The sequence below is a fragment of the Polistes canadensis genome, unplaced genomic scaffold, assembly GCF_001313835.1.
Source record: "Polistes canadensis isolate GaletaPanama2010 unplaced genomic scaffold, ASM131383v1 scaffold_16, whole genome shotgun sequence".
NCBI lineage: Eukaryota > Metazoa > Arthropoda > Insecta > Hymenoptera > Vespidae > Polistes > Polistes canadensis.
The window spans coordinates 1,130,308-1,149,807 of NW_014569563.1; the positions used below are offsets into that span (position 1 = coordinate 1,130,308).

At 33.2% G+C, this 19,500-nt stretch overlaps 1 protein-coding gene across 9 annotated transcripts in view; it reads left to right on the plus strand.

The window, feature by feature from the left end:
• The window catches only part of LOC106793626 (tyrosine-protein phosphatase 10D), a 41,137-nt gene extending 22,884 nt beyond the window's left edge, over positions 1-18,253 (plus strand). For 6 of the 9 annotated variants that reach the window (XM_014760722.1, XM_014760720.1, XM_014760725.1 and 3 more), the window contains exons 5-23: positions 6,345-6,591; positions 6,997-7,272; positions 7,395-7,601; positions 7,805-8,158; positions 8,248-8,420; positions 8,534-8,897; positions 9,012-9,284; positions 9,373-9,681; positions 10,132-10,410; positions 10,826-11,235; positions 11,456-11,833; positions 13,221-13,413; positions 13,704-13,718; positions 13,828-13,996; positions 14,629-14,881; positions 15,052-15,309; positions 15,433-15,817; positions 16,514-16,603; positions 17,583-18,253. In XM_014760722.1, the coding sequence (XP_014616208.1) occupies positions 6,345-6,591; positions 6,997-7,272; positions 7,395-7,601; positions 7,805-8,158; positions 8,248-8,420; positions 8,534-8,897; positions 9,012-9,284; positions 9,373-9,681; positions 10,132-10,410; positions 10,826-11,235; positions 11,456-11,833; positions 13,221-13,413; positions 13,704-13,718; positions 13,828-13,996; positions 14,629-14,881; positions 15,052-15,309; positions 15,433-15,817; positions 16,514-16,575 (4,605 nt within the window). In that variant the 3' untranslated portion in view covers positions 16,576-16,603; positions 17,583-18,253. The remainder of the gene's footprint in view (positions 1-6,344; positions 6,592-6,996; positions 7,273-7,394; positions 7,602-7,804; positions 8,159-8,247; positions 8,421-8,533; positions 8,898-9,011; positions 9,285-9,372; positions 9,682-10,131; positions 10,411-10,825; positions 11,236-11,455; positions 11,834-13,220; positions 13,414-13,703; positions 13,719-13,827; positions 13,997-14,628; positions 14,882-15,051; positions 15,310-15,432; positions 15,818-16,513; positions 16,604-17,582) is intronic. The other 3 variants (XM_014760727.1, XM_014760726.1, XM_014760728.1) reach the window with 3 other exon arrangements.
• The last annotated feature ends 1,247 nt before the right edge of the window (positions 18,254-19,500 follow it).

Sequence of the window (19,500 nt, forward strand, 5' to 3'; positions counted from 1 at the left end):
TTCATGGTAGATGCCAATTAAACTTGTCAGGAAACACGCAAACGAGCGTGTAGCCACGACACTTTTCCACTTTCGTCGTGCCACAGCAGATCTTTTTTTTTTTTTTTTTTTTTTTTTTTTTCTTTTTTTACGGGATCAATATCATAACGATTATCCTAATCACTAGTATACGATGATCCATTTTCTATATAGTTAGAGACGTTACGTAGTATTTTCTTTTTTTCTTTCTATCTTCCTGGGTTCCTGGCAAACTGCCATACTTGTGTTAAACGTTGCAACTGCAAGTGTCAGCGACACGCACCCGAACCGATGTGAGAAAGTAGCCAGTAGTAGTATCTATGATGCAAGCACGAAATTTGCTAACATTTTCTATCCAAATGGACGAATTTTTTTCCCCTCTCTCGTGTCAAATATTTTTTAATCTCGTAACTCTGGCGAGCGAGGGGAGGGGTGGAGGAAAGCTTCTAACAAATTTCGATTAAATTTCTACGAATACTCGTTGCATCAAACGAACAACATATTGTTAGTTCAACTTATTTTCGTTGAAAACACGATTAGAAAAGAAACATTTTAATCAAAAATTAGAGATCCCTTTTTCATTTTAATTATATTTATTATTGGGATGAAAATTTTTTTATCACGAATTAAATGGAATTAACAAATATATTTCATTGAAGAAATTTTATTATTATTATTATTATTATTAGAATGATTCAACTCGATGATTACCGATCAAACGCGACACTTTTTTTTCTTTTATCATTGGAATGCATAGAATGACGATCATTCTTGTCTTTTCTTTTCTTTCTAGAATAACATTATTATTAATCGTCGCTATGATCATTCCCGGTTATGTTTTCTCGACATTCTAGACGATTTTTGAATTTATTTTCTCACTCTCGATGGAACTATATACGTCGTTCGATGAAGCAAAGTATTATATACGTTTATCCGGGAAAAAATAAAAATAATATAATGCTCGGAGTGTGCAAGCAATGCGTTCTGTGATTTATGAAGTCGTTATCGATCGAGAAGAGAAGAAAGAAAACAAAAAAAAAACAAAAAAAGAAGAGTAAAAACAACTTGCGATGGTGACGAGAAGATTGAAGAAGACGCATGCATTCGAAAAGAGTAATGTATATATACATCATACGCGTACACACCTTTGTATTATTTTCAAAGCGTGAGATGATTTTTATTCGCGTCACGAGAGTTACAAAGTCCGACGGTGCATTTTTGATATAACAAGCAACATCGAGGAACTTGAAAGGCAAGAAAAACGTAGTAAAGAGAAATAAAAACGAAGGGTTGATGAAATAAAGAGAATCGTAAAGACAACTTTAAACGAAACTTGGATAATCTACTCAAGAATGAAATGTAAATAAAATAATAGTAATATTAAACAATTTATATCCTCAATCATACAACGTTATCCAGATTATAACTTGATCGTGTATTTTAATTTTTCTACAAAATATAGTTATAGTATATATACTATAGTATACTTAATACTTAAGTACGATCATTTGAAAACTAGAACATGTTAATATAATATCGTTATAATAATATAACAAATATATTTAATCAAATGATCAATCAAGAAAATACTGACCTTAATCGACAATATTACAATGATTTGATATACCAGATTAATATTTAATATTGTACATCCTTTTACAACCTATATATATATATATAGGTTTTTAAGCATGACCAAGTTTCATCAACATACCTAACGACACTTTCCTTATGTTAAACATAACCGTGCTTGTATGCGTACTTCAATAAGAACTGGCTTTGCAAGTTTTCAAGAGGTAAAGAGAAGAGAGTTGTTCGCATATCGAAGTATAAAGAGAGATAAAGATAAATAATAAGAAAGGGAGAGAAAGAGAAAGAGAGGTTGGGATAAAAGGAAACGTTCGCGGAGTGCGTGACGGGGGTCAACAGGAAGTAGCATCATCGTCCTCCTCCTCGTCGACGACGGTTGTTGCACGATCGAACGACGCGTGCAAAGCAAAAGGGGGAACAACCAACCAGCGTCCCTTCGTTTCGTTCAAACTAGAAGAGTGAGAGAGAGAGAAAGATAGTAGATACGCGTCGTCAAGGCATTCCCGCATTCCAACATACCGCGAGTGCAACTCAAATGCAATGACAGTCGTACTCAAGAAGAGTCAGCCGGTTGGTTGGTTGACCAATCAGTCAATGGTTAAGAGGTGTAACTCTCGTAAATATTTTTTTTGAAATTCTTATTGACGAGCTCGAGCCATGGGAATTCTATTCGTTCGAAATATACAATAGAAAATATACAATATTGGAATGTGTATATCCAATTATTATGTTTTGTTCCGTAGATTTATATATATATTCCAATGTAATAAAAATAAAAATATAATAAGGTCTATAAAAGAAAATTATTTCATATTGAGATTTTTTTATATTTATCTTCTATTATTTTTGTAATCTCTTTGCCTGGGGGAAAAAAATATATACATATATATTTTATTTTAATTATATTTTGAAATATTAGCAAGAAAGTAAATGCGCGCGAGGATCAAAGTTGTTTTCAGCTTTTTCTTTTTCTTTTTTTCTTTTAATCCTGAAAAACGAAAATTCGTCTAAGGAATGTCGAGAGTTTACGTTCGTTTCGCATTCTAATTACTTTCGTTAACGAAGCCGTAAGTTGTTAATGTGCTTTTTTAAATTCACTCTTTTCTCTGAAATTGTATATCGCGTATATATATTTTATTTTTTTTTTTTTTTTTTTTTTTTTTTTTTTTTCAACACAGACAATTTTGTCTTTTTGTTTTCCGCTCGTTCGTTCGTTCGTTTGCAACGTTTTAATTATCATCCTGTATATATCATGTACAACGACACATACACACACATACACATACACACATGTGTTAACGTTAAATTGTANTTCTAATTACTTTCGTTAACGAAGCCGTAAGTTGTTAATGTGCTTTTTTAAATTCACTCTTTTCTCTGAAATTGTATATCGCGTATATATATTTTTTTTTTTTTTTTTTTTTTTTTTTTTTTATTTTCTTTTTTTCCGCAGTCGCAAACGGTCTGACCGTCTCCCTTCTTTGACTTTGGCGTTTGCAACGTTTTAATTATCATCCTGTATATATCATGTACAACGACACATACACACACATACACATACACACATGTGTTAACGTTAAATTGTATATACCAGTTAAATTGTGGAAACCCTAAGTCCTTTCCAAAATAATTAGACGTTTTAATATAAAATAAAAATAATATTATTCAATAAAATTAATAGTTTTAGAAAATAATGACTTTATTATATGAATTCACAAGTGGCAAATAATTAAATATCAACAGAACAGTACGACCAACAGAAAATCTCTATAGAAAATATAATAAGTATTAAGAACGTATCTACGAGTATTGATTGTTCGTGTTTATTTTATTTCCGTTTTCACAGTTCCCGATGTGGAAACCTCATTTATTTCCATAAATCAATAAAAGAAAACTATTTTAAGATTAGATAAGCCCTTTTAAAACAAATAGACAAATATATTCTGTCTACGGATTTATAACGGTACAGAGTACAGACAGATATTGAAACGAAATCGGAAAAAAGTATTTTTCATATATTTCGAATGAAATCTCATAACTACATTTATTATATCTAAATTAATATGTGATATATTACTTACAATTAATAAAAGTACATAATTTTGTCTTACTTCACATTTAAACGACTTTCAGTATAGTTATTTGATTTATTTTGCTAATCCTTTTAACGAATCAACGAATTTCACAAAATAACGCCAAGAAATACGTTTTAAACGTTTCCAATTTTTCTATCTTCTTTCTGCAATTTTTCCATCCTATCGTTTTTCTTTTTTTCTGCTTTTAGTTCACCACCTTCCTTCCCCATGTTGTAGCTATTCGACCATTCAAAACCTTCTTTGTACAATTAGAAGTTCCAGTCGTCGCAAACGACGACGACGACGACGAGAAGGGTTGTCGACGAGCAAGGGAGAGAGAGAGAAAAGAAAGAGAGAGAGAAAGAGGGAGAAAGAGAGAGAGAGAGAGAGAGAGAGAGAGTTTTACAACGAAAGAAATTGAGGGAGCGAGAAGAAAGTAAAAAGGGAAGAGAGATCAATATATATATCTCTCACCAACACGTCCGGATGTCGTCGAGAGAAAAAGAGAGAGAGAGAGAGAGAGAGAGAGAGAGAAAGAGAGGAAAGGCACACACCTGAAAAACTGGAAAATGTTCTTCTTCCTTCTTGTCAAAGTATATTATTCGAAATTATTCGTCCGAATGAGAGGAAAGAATGAAAACAAAAAGAATAGATTTTTATAAGAGCAGTCGTATTCGTAAAAAAAAAGAAATGGAAAATGATTAAAAAAAAAAAAAAAGGGGGAACGTTTTGCTTTTTTCAGTCGTCGTCGTCGTAGTCGTAGTCGTAGTCGTAGTCGTAGTCGTCATCGTGGTTTTCAATAACGACGTTCATAGAATCGCGGTGGGCCCCATTTTACGCCCACCATGCAACTTCCGGTACGTCGCGTATAGCCGCCAGATGTTTGAAACGCGGCTCGTGTGGTTCGTTCGAATACGTCAAACATTTTTTTCTTCTTCGCTATTTCTTCCTTTCGCGATGATTGGATTGGAGAAAAACCTTTAAAAAAAAACACAAATAAAAGAAATATAAATGAATAAGCAGCGAAAAGATTCGTACGAATTTTCTTTGACTTACTTCGTATTGAAATTGAATTTTTTATTTTCTTCCTTTTTTTCCTTATCAATTTAAATATTCTTTTTTTACACGTAAACTATTATACTCAACGAACCACGTTACTAATATTACACAAGAGATTAATCTAATAATATATTTAATATTTGTAATAGGACAGAATTTTTAATTAAACGAATAAAAAACTTGCGGTGCAAATGTAATTACGTTAGAAGGTCCTACTCGACAATTAGTTGACTTATATATAATACACGTTTTCCTGTGGTTTCATTCGTCGCGTGAATGTCACGGTTTACATTTATACGTTTCAGCGATATTTATCGTTATTAAATCATACAACTACATATGTTAGCGCAGCATAATATCTTGTCCAAAGAAAATAATTACAATATCTATAAATCTTTCATGTTAATTGCAACGAATCGTTAAGAGATTGATAAAATTCAAAAATGGTCTTGGAAATAAGAGGGGTGAGGGGTTATGGTGGGAGGGGAAGGAAAGAAAAAAAGATCATTACGTTCGAATCCAATGTTAGATTCATTAAAATTTAACAATACTATCCAAGAATATAGTATGATAAATGCTACCTAACTTATATGTATAAAATACACATATACAGACACACACAAACACACATATACGGAAGAGAGAATTCACTATCGACCGACTCGCCATTTGTTACGAGTTTTCGTGGGGGAGAGAAAGCGAGTGAGTATTCTCGAAACTCTGGGGGAGGTCACGCCTCTCTCTCTCTCGTTAAAACAAGCAAAACGCACGATCGTAAGTACAAAATGCGTGCAAAGCAATGGTGTGTAAACGCATTCGAAGAGAAGAAGAAGAAGGAAAAAAAAAAAGTAAATGCGCTTTTACGTGCGATTAAACTCCAAAGAAACGATATCAAAATTAATTGGATTATGGTGTGTATCGATGATGGGAGGGGGGAGGGGGAGGGAAAAAAGAAGAAGAGTGATCCGTTTTAAAGGAGATATGAGTTTGTTGAATTTTTGTCATATTTGTTCTTCTATGATTATGTGAAAATGAAACTTAGATAGGATGGTTATATGCTATTGATGATTTCTGATAGATTTGACGTCTGTTCAATGATTCGATTCATAGATCAGGGCTATAATAATGTTACCATATATGTACATAGATATGTATACAGTGAGTTACAGGAATATTCGTATTTCTTTCTAATGCAAATTTGAAATAATTGATATTTGTTTATAATGCAAAGTATCAAAATTCTTATGCACAGAAATCTATATTATAAAGTCGTGAGAATTGTTGAGCGCGAACTATGATCTTGGAATGCGTGATGCAAATTTCTGTTTCTCTCTTACTGTGATAACATCATACAAGATTCCATTGTGTTGCAATGGAATTCTTATTACCGAGATGTCATCGAAAATAAAATCACTTTGCTTTGTGCTACATAAGAGATTTAAAATATATTCTCATTATAGATTGATAAATCTATCATTCCTATTTATATATATACTTTATTTATTAGAAATTGTATTAACAGTTTAAAAATAACACACATTAAAAATATTTAATACGATAGATTCTGATTATATTGACCTTTGATTATTTTCTTTTTCTCAGGTGACGTACTCGGCCGATCTAGCAATCGAGATTCCAGGTAATTTGAGCCAAAGTGGTTCCTCGTTAAGACTGGATTACAGTCCTGCTGTTGGTAATCCACCACCAAACATTAGGAAAGCCGCAACAGAAATAGGTGATGTTATCAAACTCACTAACGTTCTTCCTGGTACGAGATATGAGTTTTGGTTGTACTACAGTAACGGCACTCTTCACGATTGGCTCACGTGGGCTGCATCGATCACGACAGGTATAAACTTTGAATAAAGTTAGTGTACCTTTCTAAAATTCTTAGAACCTAAATATATATACACATATACATGTACATATATATATAAGAAATACGAAGACAAGACTTTTCCCCTGATAACCAGCTCGTATATATTTCAAACACGATCCGACATACATTTTAATCTAAAATACGAGTAAGAGTGGCCACGTGCCGTGGAAACCTTTTTTTTTTTCCCCTTAGAGAGTGCATTACACTCAACCGTAAATATATTTAAATGATTGAAAATTGTTTAAATAATTTTCTATTACGATTCGTTGAAAATTTTTGATAAATAAAATCTATTATATCGGAATGAATGTGTAAATTGTGATAGATGTAACAAATGTGTCATCATATAATTCATGATAATTGTTCGCGCTTCAGTACCGGATCCACCCTCCAATTTGACCGTATCGGTCCGCAATGGGAAAACCGCTATCGTGTATTGGTCACCACCAGTCCAGGGTAATTATTCCGGTTTCCGCCTGAGGGTACAAAGCTTCAGCGACACCGGAAATCCAAGGACGAGCGTGATACCCGCCGATGCAGTGCCCTATACCCTTCGTGATCTTACGCCGGGGGCAACGTACTCCCTTCAACTTTTCACGGTGCTGGACACCAAAGAGAGCGTGGCCTACACGAGCAGAAACTTTACAACCAGTAACGTGTCACATTTATATTAATCGTTTATCTAATATGAAACATTTGAAATGTCGAGTATTATATTTTAATGATTCGTTTAATTACTTTTGTTTATTTTTTCTCTATCTTTTTTCCGTTAGAACCTAACACACCGGGAAAGTTCATTGTATGGTTTAGAAATGAAACTACGTTGCTGGTACTCTGGCAACCACCGTATCCTGCTGGGATTTATACTCATTACAAAGTCAGTATTGATCCCAAGGATGCGATTGAATCGGTTCTTTACGTGGAGAAAGAAGGTGAACCACCTGGACCAGCTCAAGCTGCATTCAAAGGACTCGTCCCTGGTACGTGTCTATTAGTTTAAATCATGTTACGAGTAAGTTACTACTTGCTTGCATGAAAGTGCAATTTTTGTTATCGTTAACAATTAAACGAACCAGTCAGTTAAACGTATAATTTTGTTGGTTAACAATTTCAAATGTTACGAATAATTGATATCGACTGATATAAGTGTCTATTTTTTTTTGTATTTATTATTAACACACAGGTCGAGCTTACAACATTTCGGTACAAACGGTTTCCGAAGATGAAACTTCGACACCAACGACTGCCCAATATCGCACTGTACCTTTGCGACCCTTGAACGTGACTTTTGACAAGTCTTTAATAACGTCTACTTCCTTCAGAGTATTTTGGAAACCACCGAATGGAACATCGGAGTTTGACAAGTATCAAATATCTCTTGGAGGTAATCGGAGATTAGCACCAGTCAGCAAAAATCGTGACGATGAAAGCAGATTGGAATTTAAAGATTTAGAACCTGGGAAAACGTATCAGGTCATTGTAAAAACAGTCTCTGGTAAGGTTACCAGTTGGCCAGCCAGTGGTGACGTTACTCTTAGTAAGTTTGTCTTCTCGATAAATAATATATTATTATTATTAATTGGTTCCATTTATATCGTTAATTTTTTTTTTTTCAAAAATATTTAGAACCTTTACCGGTGCGAGATCTTCGAGCAGAAGTCGACGAGAGAACAGGTATGGTTGAAGTGTCATGGAATCCAGAAAATAGTAGTACACAAGACAGCTATAAACTTCAGTATCACGAAGTGGAAACAACTATCGGTGGTGATAGCAACACTTTGACAACTGATAAAACCAGAGTAAGATATTCTTTTTTTTTTTTTTTTTCAAACAAAAAAGAACGAAAATAGATCATTAGAAAGGAAATTACTTTTTCTTTTACATTAACTTTATTTATTTTTTCTGATTATAGGTCACATTGGAAGCTTTATTGCCAGGACGAAATTATTCCATAATCGTTCAAGCGATTAGCAGCAAAGTTGAATCGAATGAGACGATACTTTATCAAGTAACACGACCATCTAGTCCGATAATTGAAGATTTGAAATCGATTGAAAAAGGTTTGAACATATCCTGGAAGAGTGACGTAAACTCAAGGCAAGAAAAGTTCGAGGTGACGCATAATAGAAACGATACCGGGGAAAGTGCGACCACCTTGACCACAGAGTCGCACATTGTTTTAGAAGATCTTTATCCTGGTGCGGGATATGAGGTCAAGGTTTTCGCCATTAGTCATGGACTCAGGAGCGAACCGCATGCACATTTTCAAGCAGTCCGTGAGTGTTGAACACCTTCGAATATGAACATTCATTTATACGTGTCCTTGAGAAATGGAAAGGACAACTCTTACGTTTGAAATTACTCGTTTCTTTTCTTTTTTTTCTTTCTAGTTCCTCATCCACCAAAGAATTTGAGCATTGAAAAAGTTACCAGTAACACCGTACTCGTCCATTGGGAGGCACCAACGGATTCGATATTTTCTGAATATTCAATTAGGTATCGTACGGAAGACGAACCAAGATGGGTGAAATTACCGAGTGTTCGAGAAATCGGCGAGGCAGAAGTTGCCGATATGACACCTGGAGAGAGGTACACGATACAAGTGAATACTGTAAGCTATGGGGTAGAAAGTTTACATCCGTTGCAAGTAAATCATACGATTCGTGAGTGTACATTTCTTTACATTATATAATATGTGACGTATATTATATATAACAATGTTTTCATTATAAAAACGATTATTTTTTGAAGGACCAAACCCAGTATTAAATATTCGTCCGATCGTGGATTCAACGAATGTTACCTTAGAATGGCCAAGACCCGAAGGTAGGATAGAAACCTATGTGATAAGATGGTGGCCCGTAGAAAATCCAGAAGATGTGAGAGCAAAAAATGTCACCGAAAGTCCCGAAATATCTGCTCTTGTATTCGACGAGAACACTATTCACACGGAAAGAGTACTAGTTGGTGATTTAATGCCAGGCATGCAGTATTCATTCAGCGTCTATACCATATCTTACGATCTAGTCAGTGAAATCACCAATTTAACGACCAGAACAAGTGAGTAATCATCACCCGAGGTTCTAACGTTTGAAACTTCGTGTTTTTTCTTTTTGTGTGTTTCATTTTGAGTGAGTATAAAAAACTATCCTTAATTTGACGCAAATGCTTAACGAAATTCTTCTACACGTGCATCATATTGTGCTAATAGAATATTATGTAGCCTACGATTTCATCCTTTATTCTTATATATCTCCACATTTTTTTGTTTTGTTTCAAATTTCACGACTAATCTTGAAATAACAGCAGGCGAATTTTGTACGTTTCGTTAACATTTCCTTGGCTTACTTCGTCATTTAGTTTTTTTTTTTTTTTCTTCTTTTTTTTCTTTCTTCTTCCTTTTAAGATTAAAGAGACAGGATATTTAGAGGATGTATGCGCCGATGTTTACTCATAAATAGGCGAATTAAAATTAATCAGGTTAAAAGAAAACGACTCTGTCGAATCCAGTGCCGCTGATCCAGTCCGAAGTCGTAGTGGTGGTAGATCGCGATCAACCTGGTTCGTTAACGCTAAGGTACACCCCAACGCCGATTCAATCATCGAAATTCGATCTTTATCGGTTTCGTATCAACGACGAGAACAATACGACTAAGGAACGTCGTGTAGACGATACCGATACGAAGATAACCTTTATTGGTCTTACACCCGGTAGACTTTATCAAGTGACCGTATGGACTGTCAGTGACAACGTGGAAAGTCGGCCATTGATTAGACAGGATAGACTCTGTAAGTATCTTTTTTCCTTTTTTTTTTCTTTTTTTCTTTTTCAAATAGGAATAGGAAAATAAACGAGAGTCTTATTTATTAATTATCTATCATGCGCGTACGTAATTTATAATATATTACATCACTTTGATTTGCATTTATTGTTCATTTATATTATCTATTAACGTACCATTGAGAATGTTGTACGCTTTACAATGCCACATCGGAACGTGGTATCTTCTTCATTTGAATTTGCGTGATTACATTTTCTTTTTTTGCTTGATAAGCTTTAACTTCATTCTCAGCGATAAAGAATATTATTAATTCGGTGAACGGTTCGGATCCAAACGACGTAGTCGCATTACACGCAGTACTCTGTATAATAATTTGGGATATACATTCGAAGAATATTCAAAAGCGAGGATCTCGTTTTCAGATCCTGAACCGATCACTGCAATAAATGCGACAGACGTTAACGATACCAGGATAACATTGACTTGGGACGTACCAAGAGGAGAGTATAATACATTTGAAGTGCAATACATAAACACCGAAGGGAACTACATCCAAAATTTAACATCCATTAACACGATAACCATATCAGAATTGAAGCCATATAGAAATTACACGTTCACGTTGGTCGTTCGATCAGGAACTGAATCATCCTATTTGAGGGTGTCGAACCCGCTCAGTGCCAGTTTCACTACGAGCGAGTCTTATCCCGGCAGAGTGGACAAGTTTTATCCAACTGATATACAACCTAGCGAGATCAGTTTTGAATGGTATTTGCCGAATCAGGAGTACAATGGTGTCATCAGAAAATACAGTATTACTTATGGCTTGGAGGTTAGTTTTTTTGTTTTCTTTTTCTTCAAATCTAATTTCATAACAACGATTAAATGTGATCGAAGAATATTGATTGATATTATTAATCGTGAAAGATTATAAGTAACAATAATACTAACAACGTAAAAGATAGGAGCACGCGGACAATCATCTTGGGAATATTTTAATGCGTCAACGGTAATCCTATCGTTACTTTAATCGTTCGTTCGATTTTCTTCAGGGTTCTACCCACATGAAGATCCAACATTTCAAGCCGAACGAATTCCGTGGTGTCATAAAGACCCTCCACCCTGGCAAAACTTACTTCTTTCGTATTCAAGCCGAGACTAAGGTCGGTTATGGTCCTGAATTTATTTGGAAGCAAAAGATGCCAATAAGGGCACCACCAAAACCGCCCACTCAAGTTGTACCAACCGAGGTCTGTAGAAGCAGTACTACGATACAAATACGGTTTAGAAAGAATTACTTCAGTGAACAAAATGGCGCTGTAACCTCGTATACTATAATCGTTGCCGAAGATGACAGCAAAAATGCATCTGGTTTGGAAATGCCTAGTTGGAGAGATGTTCAAGCTTACAGCATTTGGCCACCTTATCAGGTAAACATCATTTTCGATTTGTATTCTTTTTCTTACTAAAGAAAAAGAAAAATATTTGTTAATTATCATAATCGAACGATTATCAAAACGCTGCTGTTGCAGTTTTCATTCAATGCAAAATCCGTGCCACTGTCACGAGGATAATTTTCCACTGTAACGTCACGGCACGTCTTGCTATTACGTAAAACAATGTGTTAGACACACGATTGGATGATAGTGTGTAATCCTTTTTTGTATATATCTCGATGTAAGAGTTAATGATTCGTTGAAATTGCTATATCCGGTTAATCATCGATCCTTTAACGATTAATCGAGTAAAGTAATTATAAATTGAATCTTTTTGATATAAAAATATACTTTGGCATCTAGATTGATCATCGTAAGCGAACGGTATTAACGTCGGATATCAACGAGACAACAACAGATGCGAGTAATCAATTCAACGAATTATTCCAAACAGCTCATTAACTTGTAAGATCACGGACTAATCGCATAAACGGCTCACCATCACACACGCATTACATGGACGACCGTGTAACTTAGAATCTCCTTCGTCTCTCTAACGCGTTATATGTGCAATGCTATGTCAAACGATAGAAGTACTATGCGTAACACTGTAGTTGTTACTGGTGCTTCTAATCGCGAACACGCATGATTGAGATTTCTAAGATGGATACTTTGAAGAATCTTATCGTAAATACTAGTAGATTGATCGTTCAGGTGAAGTTTCTTTCATCAAATTTCTTTATCCTTTCTTTAATCGAACACTTTTAACTTTTTCACGAGAGTTCGATACTATTATTATAATTAATCTGAAATGATTACGTGACTCGTTGTTTCTCGTTATTAATCTGATGAACGAGAATATTTAAGTAGTGTTTTTGTACTTTGTTAATTTATTATTACAAGTAGAACAATACGTATCACGATTGTTTAATCGTGAATCAAAAAATAAACATTCTATTTGTAATTATTGAGATAAATGATTCTTTGAAATCTATATATGTATTTTCTGAAAATCCAAACAAATGGTAATGTTATTATATTATGTAATATAGATTGAAATATTATGCATTAATGCGTTTGATAAAAATTCAAGGAAAAGTGGTAATTACGTGTATACGCGAATATCGTTTTGAAAAACGAAAATAGATTTGACTCGTTCAATCGTCACAATGCGCACGATATGAGTCACACACTCGGTGACAATTTCATTTAAATCATTGTACCTTCGATAGTTTTGATTACGTCATTTTTACGTTGTTATGTTTTCATTTTTAATGTGATTTCATTTATGATATAATCTTATTTGTATGTAAAGTAATTTTAATGATCGTGAATATATCATTTTTTTCATATAACGATTCACATTTTACATCTTTCCCAGGTTATGGAACCTTATTATCCTTTTAAAAATGGATCCGTAGAAGATTTTACGATAGGAAATGAAAATTGTGATAACAAAATTGGTTATTGCAACGGGCCACTTAAATCTGGTTCAACCTACAGAGTAAAAGTACGAGCTTTCACAGCACCCGACATGTTCACGGATACAAGCTATAGTTTTCCAATTCAAACAGGTGAGAGCGATCGGCCGGAAAGATTTATAATTTTAACGTTTACCTATGATATTAATACGATATTCAAAATAAAATTTTAAACAATTTATGATTGATAAAATAAGATTCACATCTCGAGCTTGGTTTTTCTTTTATTATTTTATTGATATTCAATAATTCCAAGTATTTTTTCTCGGAATAATTTATAATGATCATAATTTATTCTGAAGATTATTAATATAAATTTGAACGTATTGATAAAAACATTACTAAATTCATGCCTCGTTATTTCGTGTGCATGTCTGTCCAAGGATTGCTGCTGGCAGGTAATCAGAGTTGTATTGTATAACTTATGCGAATAAATTTTCCATGATATAAGCTCGATGTATAAGGCAAATCAGTATATTCTGTATTCGTTGTGTTTGTTTCTAACAGATAAGGATAACACTGCTATAATTGTTGGAGTTACTGTCCCGATTGTTCTTTTACTGTCTTTATTGGGTATCGGTTTGCTCGTAAGAAGAAGACGAAGTCAAGGAAGGAAGACTACCGAGACCAGAGCCACCGACAATTTATCTTTACCAGACAGTGTTATTGAAACGAGGTAAGATATTTATGTTAATTAGTAAAATATATTCATCGCGATCTATACTTACTTTCTTTCTAAATGAGATAATTAATGAGTCAGTTTATTTAGATAGTCGTATAAAAAAGAAAAATAAAACTCCGATTGTCAAGTTACCCATGAGGAATGAAATAATATACACCGATACGATATTTAATTTATATTCTGTCCATACTAGTCGTTGAAGTCATATTTCGAACTGCTGATAAATATCCTAAATGACAATGACGATGACGTTAATGAACAACGATATCGGTCTTTTATAATTTTTTTTTTTTTTTTTACTATTCTCGATTCGTATTTTTTCTTTTTCTTATGACAGCGAGTCTTTTGTTTATTCATACATTTCAATTAATTTTCCAAGTGTATGTAGGTTTTTTTTAATCTTTAATCATTGAGATGATATATCGATATAAATGATTATATGTGGACAATTTAATCGATATAAAGTAATTATGTCAATAGCAGTGCTTGTATTTTTTTTTTTTTACGATTAGACGATAAAATGTGTAGAGATAATTATATTCATAAGACTCGATCGTATGATAAATGAACGATATTTTTCCTTTTTAATTCATATTATTTTTATTTTTTGTTTCTTTCTTTTATAGTCGTCCCATTAAAGTAGAAGATTTTTCTGAACATTATCGAAATATGTCAGCGGATTCGGATTTCCGTTTTTCGGAAGAATTCGAAGAGCTGAAACACGTTGGAAGGGATCAACCATGTACCGCTGCCGATTTACCATGCAACAGACCAAAAAATCGTTTTACAAATATATTACCTTACGATCACAGTAGATTCAAATTGCAACCGGTAGATGACGAAGAGGGCTCGGATTATATTAATGCTAATTACGTTCCTGTGAGTAATACCGAAGATATATATATATATATATATATATATATATACATAGTATATATTTATAATTTATTTGAAGAAAAAAAAACTATATATTATATTAAAATTAATAAAAGGATATTTTTTGAATAATGGTTTTGATTTAACGAAAAATCTATTTAAATTTTGTTCAGGGTCATAACTCGCCAAGAGAGTTTATAGTAACGCAAGGTCCTTTACACTCGACGCGAGATGATTTCTGGAGAATGGTGTGGGAGAGTAATAGCAGAGCTATAGTTATGCTCACGCGATGTATCGAGAAGGGTAGAGAAAAGTGCGATCATTATTGGCCCGTGGATACATTGCCCGTTTATTACGGTGATATTTGCGTAACCATTTTAAACGAGGCACATTATCCCGATTGGAGTATCACCGAGTTCATGTTGTGCAGGGTATATATATTTTTTTTTTATTTTATTATTGCTTTATACACACATTTTTCTTCTTATTGTTAATAATATTAGGAAAAACATCGAATCTGTATTTAAAATAAATTTGTTTTATTGTGTATTTAGGGTGACGTGAAAAGGGTAATACAACATTTTCATTTCACAACGTGGCCGGATTTTGGAGTACCGAGTCCACCTCAAACGTTAGCAAGATTCGTTCGAGCATTCCGAGAACGTGTTAGGCCAGATCAACGACCAATAGTCGTTCATTGTAGCGCTGGTGTAGGACGTAGCGGTACATTTATCACCTTAGATAGGATACTTCAACAGATTTTGGTATCGAAATACGTAGATATATTTGGAATAGTTTGGGCTATGAGAAAGGAAAGAGTTTGGATGGTGCAAACTGAACAACAATACATCTGCATACACCAGTGTCTACTTGCTGTCTTGGAAGGACAAGACACTACGGGACCACCTCGTGAGATTCATGACAATCAAGGATTCGAAGGTGAGCGTTTTAAATCTTTTACGGTTTTTTTCTTCTTGTTGTTTTATCGGCACCAAGTATTTTCAAGTGTATTTTTTTTCTTTTTTTTCCCTCCCATTTTATTTCATTTCTACGTTCAATATACGTCGAGTCGTGTAAAATTTGCGATGCATGAAAACAGGATAAACGATATAGAATCTCAATGACTTATTTGAGAAACTATCTCAAATTCGTATTCGTGTTTCATGTATTTAAATTTAACGATTGATCTTTCTACGAATTCAATTTTTTTGATTCGCGTACTATTATCGAAAAATATATATTTCTATGGGATATATTAAAATGTGATACACGAGCACGAATTGTTTTCTTATCGCCTGTGACATGTATAAATAATGACCAATATAAATATAAAAAGATAAGAAAAAGTTTTTTTTTTGTTGAAATCAATTGTCTAACTTCAATGAATATCAAATTATTTATAATAAATAATAATGGTGGCGGTAAATAAAATATAGTAGTGTGGGGTAGTGGTATAACGGAGATCGGTAATGAGAGTATAGGAAACAATAAAAAAAAAATAATAATAATAGAAAAACAAATAAAAATAAAGTGGATGTGTCGCTTTTTTTTGGGGTAATCAAAATCGTATCGCCTCGTTGTAAGTAGTTAACTGACAAACACCTTTTGCTACCCTTTTATAACATTTGAATCCAGGAAAGAATCGAAGCTCGGTTGAAAACGCTAAGAGTCCTGCCGAGGATGAAAAGGAGAGGTGACCTTCGAACTCCGAATCCTGCGTCGATGGTAATTTCGACCGTCGCTTTTTCTCTCCGTGCACGAATACTTTAATGTCTTGCATCTGTTAAACGTGATATCATAAAATATATATAACATATTACATATATATATAAATCAACGTATAATACACGTATATTATATGCGGGCAAATATAACGATGCATGCAAGTTGATATCATGAGACAATAAAAACAAAACAAAAAATAAAACAGAAACACGAAAGTAGCCGGAACAAATTGCTGATTAAAAAAAAAAAAATAACAAGGAAAAACAACAGTTCGCTGATCGTTAGAGTTTTGCGTAATAGAACATTCATTTGTTTATCATTAATTAAAGGCAAATAAATGTGTGTGAAAAGTAATAAAAAAAAAAAAAGAAAGAAAGATAGATATATCATAATTCAACCAACGCTGCTGCTGTCGCCTCCTGCATTGATGCGATGTTTGCCAAAAATATTATTTGCCTGCCTACAATTATTAACAGCTTTAACGCTAAACAAGTTCTTTTTTTTACTCTGTGCAAAACTAAAACTCTCATTTCTTTAATAACTAGTATGGTTAAGTATCATTCAAATAAATGAATAAAATTATAAATAATCTTATATTAACCATTAAAAAAAAAAAACACACTGTACCAACAACAACACACGAGTTGTATAATATTCGTGTAGAAATAGTGAAAGCATTGTTTTCTTCTTACTGAAAATATTATAACGCTGTGTAGTATGATAACTCGCTTTTTTTTTTCCTTCGATGCGCGGGTCTAATAGTAAGCATAATTTTCTAATCGAAGCATGATATTATATTATGATATTTGATACGACGAATTATTAAAATAAGTTTCTTTTTCTTTTTTCTTTTTCGTTTTGTTGTTTTTTTTTCTCTTTTTTTTTTTTCTCTCTCTCTCTCTCTTTCTCACACACACACACGTTTTGCGCTAACGAAATAATCTTTTCTTTTTCTTTTTTTCTTTACATGTCTTTGCAGATGACGAAGGAATAGCCGAGTCGGGAATGTGATGATCCAATTAATGATTATCAAGGACAATCGACTTGCTGGGCAGCATGAACGTCTCACATCTATACAAAAAAAAAAGAATATATTAGAATATATCTGGCGTGTTGTACGTCTGATTCTTCACGGAGATACTTTTTTTTTTTTGTTATAAAAATCTCGTCGAAGGAAAACGTCAGAGAAATCTAAGAAGAAGTGGACGTTCGGAGAAGAAGAACGTAGAAGAAAGCAGATCAACCAATCGAACGGATTAGGAGATTTTGGAATTAAAAAAAGAAAAAAAGAAAAAGAAAGACAGATCGACCAATCTTATAGCTTCCTCCTCCCCCCACCCCCCATTTTATTTTGGGGTTTAATACTCAACGACGTTTCAAATATTATTATCTGTCGGGGGAGTATTTTGTTCGATTAACACGTCATCAACACGCGTTATTCTCATACCAATTTTCATTGACCCCAATATAAAAAAAAAAAAAAAAAAGAATAACTTTCAGTTTGATGGAAAGTTTGATCTCATTGATACTTTTTTTTGGTTTACACTTTGATTCCAAAATTGTGACCAATGATATTACAGTACCCTTTGTGCGTGAGTAAGTCTCGAGGGACAAGAAAAAATGAGAAGGATCGAATTTAAAATTATTATACAATAAAAAAATACATTAAATCTAATTAACAACGGGAATGAGATTCAACGTCGTGATAATATGGTCGTTGTTACTTGGAAGAAAAAAGAAGAAGAAGAAGAAACGATATCGTCGTAATATATCTTCTACGCGTTAGCTGCTATTTTCTGTGCATAGTAAATTATCATACGTGCTCGTGTTGATCCCGTTTATAGATAGATACAGATTTGCATATCATAACGAATTAACACAAACGAAAGAAAAAAGGAAAAAAGAAAAAAAGAAAAATTCAATTTTGGTTGTCAACGGGATCGATTCGCATTCGTTACGAATGTACTTATATTTGTGTTTTATTTATTAATTATGTATTTATTTTTTTTTTTTGTTAATTATATACACATACATGTGCATACATAAATTTGAAATTATCGATGAAACATTTTTACTAAATTTTCTTTATTATAATAATTTAGTAAAAAAGAAAAGATACAAAAAAAAATTTGTTAATTTTACATTTGACGTTTCTTTAAGATTACAAATTGATTTTAATTAGAATTATTAATTTGTATATTTAAACTCTTTTGGATAGTAGATTTGCGGCGAGTGCGTAATCGAAATCAATTCAGCGTTATTATCATCATTTAGCTGTTTGTTGCATACAAAATGGCAACCATCCGTCCAAGAGCCGTGCTAGACGTGCCAATTAAGTGTTAAAGAGAATTAAATTAAAAATGAAAGCGAAAAGAAAAGAAAAGAATGGAGTAAAAGATGTCGACGAAGCGAAAAATAGAACACATGAAGATACTGTTTTTTTTTTTTTTTTTTTTTGAATATCATTACTCTCGAGTTAGGCCAAACAAGTTTAGTGGGAACAAGAAACTCGCATCTTCGTAGAAGCCATATCACTTTTTCGTGGATAAAAAAAAAAAAGTCACTCAACCCGATAACATATGGTGTATTTATGGTTATCGAACTATTACAGACGAATATTCTTGTCAAACGTTTTTTTTTTCTTTTTTTTTCTAATATTATTGTTTCTTCAGTATTTAAGTCCAACTTTTTTTTTTTTTTAATTAAAGAAAAAGGTACGAAAGAAGTACTTAACTTTGTGTAAATTAATTGTCAAAAGCGAGAGAGAATGCGTGAGAGAGAGAGAGAAAGAGAGAGAGAAAGAAAGAAAGAAAATAAAAAAGAAAGTAATACACTCGAAATAATAAACAACGAGGTCCAATCGAAACATTTTTTTGCGGTATTTTTCCAAATAGATA